The sequence below is a fragment of the Echinops telfairi genome, unplaced genomic scaffold, assembly GCF_000313985.2.
Source record: "Echinops telfairi isolate 266 unplaced genomic scaffold, ASM31398v2 ScPeMD7_2010;HRSCAF=2546, whole genome shotgun sequence".
Lineage (NCBI taxonomy): Eukaryota > Metazoa > Chordata > Mammalia > Afrosoricida > Tenrecidae > Echinops > Echinops telfairi.
The window spans coordinates 5,659,906-5,662,418 of NW_022105908.1; the positions used below are offsets into that span (position 1 = coordinate 5,659,906).

The 2,513-nt window shown below is 44.7% G+C and overlaps 1 protein-coding gene across 1 annotated transcript in view; it reads left to right on the top strand.

The window, feature by feature from the left end:
* Positions 1 to 2,513, top strand: part of LOC101654516 (myosin-4) — a 24,086-nt gene continuing 21,573 nt past the window's right edge. Inside the window, exons 1-6 of the mRNA XM_004709350.1 lie at positions 1 to 204; positions 295 to 438; positions 982 to 1,138; positions 1,803 to 1,830; positions 1,923 to 2,037; positions 2,422 to 2,513. Coding sequence (XP_004709407.1) covers positions 1 to 204; positions 295 to 438; positions 982 to 1,138; positions 1,803 to 1,830; positions 1,923 to 2,037; positions 2,422 to 2,513 — 740 coding nt within the window. The remainder of the gene's footprint in view (positions 205 to 294; positions 439 to 981; positions 1,139 to 1,802; positions 1,831 to 1,922; positions 2,038 to 2,421) is intronic.

Below are 2,513 nucleotides of genomic sequence, written 5' to 3' on the forward strand. Positions count from 1 at the left end.
ATGAGCTCCGACGCGGAGATGGCGGTTTTTGGGGAGGCTGCCCCTTTCCTCCGGAAGTCGGAGAAAGAGCGGATCGAGGCCCAGAATAAGCCTTTCGACGCCAAGTCCTCTGTCTTTGTGGTGGATGCTAAGGAGTCCTATGTGAAAGCCGTGGTGCAAAGCAGGGAAGGCGGGAAGGTGACAGCCAAGACTGAAGGTGGTACTGTAAGTTAAAAAAAAAAAAAAGGAGGGGGGCATAATTGGTCCTTTACTGCTATTTAGTAGAAACCTACTGTCACCTTCCATTCTTATTAGAGCGTCACAGTTAAGGACGACCAAGTCTTCTCCATGAACCCCCCCAAGTACGACAAGATCGAGGACATGGCCATGATGACCCACCTGCATGAGCCCGCCGTGCTGTACAACCTCAAAGAGCGCTACGCAGCCTGGATGATCTACGTGAGGGACCCCACTCCCCCCACACACACCCCACCTTCCCAATATTAATTTTATTAGTTTTTACTAACACCATGAGCTATGTTAGTAAACAGATTCAGGACAATTTTTTCAGCTTTTTCTTCTATTGCGATCTTATCTTAAAGCCAATCCTTAGCTTAGCAGTGTCAGTTCTAATGTACTTGAAGAGGTCCATGTGAGAAGCCAAGTACTGAGTACTCCAGGAGTGGGGAGACAGAAGCATTTCGTGCAGTGAGGGGTGTTGAAGGAAGGAAGAAATCATTGAAGCCATTTGTTTTTATTTTTTAAAGTTAATTTTAAAAATGTAATCGGTCCTTTAGAGAACTTCCCCATGAATTCATAAAAGTTGGCTTATGTTGATAGCCTTAAACATTGGTCACTGTTTAAACAAGACATTCAAACAGCTTTCTTAAGTCCGTGAAAGATGTCAGGGGTCTCAGTTCCCTCTCTTCTCCTAGAGCAGTGTTTCCAAGACGACTTCATGACTCCACTGCTTATTGAGTGATCTTGTCTTCTTCTCCCCAGACCTACTCGGGCCTCTTCTGTGTCACCGTCAACCCCTACAAGTGGCTGCCGGTGTATAACCCCGAGGTGGTGGCCGCCTACCGAGGCAAAAAGCGCCAGGAGGCCCCGCCCCACATCTTCTCCATCTCCGACAACGCCTATCAGTTCATGCTGACCGGTGAGGGACTCCATCATTACCATTCTTATAATCATTTGTAAAATGCATCCTGATTACAAAGAAAAGAGACTGTAAGCATTTTTAGAATAAAATGTTCAGCCCAACCAGGACAATATAGTAGTATCAGAATGAGAGAAATATGTATATTCAGAATAAAAGCCACCACCTCCAGAAATATAGAGATGATTACTTACATTGCTGCAAGCATCCAAATCAATTCATAATTATTTCAACTCCAAATCTATGCATTGATTATGCATGTTAATCATACCTACAATATCAACATCTGATATACCTAAAACAAGCTTTGACAGCTCTAAGAAGTATGGAATTGGAAATTAGAGCTTGACAGGATTTTGAAGTATCAAGTAGGTAAATGAACGAACATGAAACTGCCATTCGTCTGACACTGACAGACTCTTCTCAAGGATCGTATGGTTAAATACTGCATCACATCCTATACCAGATAACAGGAGGATACCCCCAGGATTCAGTGGGCGGCTTACTGTAAAAAGAAAGTTGTGAAAAGGAGAGCACAAATGGATCGGAAGCTTTCAAATGTTTGGCGAAAAAGTATCTTTCAATTCCATGCTTCACACAAACGGTTTTGAGCAATGGGTTACGTCTATCTGATCAACCATGATATTTGGTTTCTCGTTCACAGATCGTGAAAACCAGTCCATCTTGATCACGTATGTAGACTTCGTGTCTTGTTTTCTGTTGGGTTTTGACCCCTGATAGTTATCACTGCTTTAGATCCTTGTCTTCCCTCCTGTCTGGGCAGCGGAGAATCCGGGGCAGGGAAGACGGTGAACACCAAGCGGGTCATCCAGTACTTCGCAACAATTGCAGTCACTGGGGAGAAGAAGAAGGAGGAAGCTACTTCCGGCAAAATGCAGGTGGGGCTGGCATTCAGTGGAGGGCAGAGGAAAGCATCCTTTTTTAAAAAAAATGGACCATAACACTTCAGAACCGTAGAAGCCCATTGTATATGATGCTAGAATTCAGAACCGAACTGGTCAGGGCTTCTGATAAGGAGGCAATGTAGTGTCAGGCTCCACGGGCAATAGTTCTCACAACCATTTATTAAGACAAAATGAGAGCTTGATAATATAGAAATCGAGACCATGTCACTGACCCCTGCGTTTCCTTTCTTCTTACTTAGAAGGCCGTACCCCAAAGTTAAAGAAAACTAACAAGGGGGAAGGGTAATGGAGGTGCAAATGGAGTTAGGTCGCAAGCCATCCTTTCTCGCATTTCTGTATCTTGTCACTTCTCTGCAGGGGACACTGGAAGATCAGATCATCAGTGCCAACCCGCTGCTGGAGGCCTTTGGCAACGCCAAGACCGTGAGGAACGACAACTCCTCCCGCTT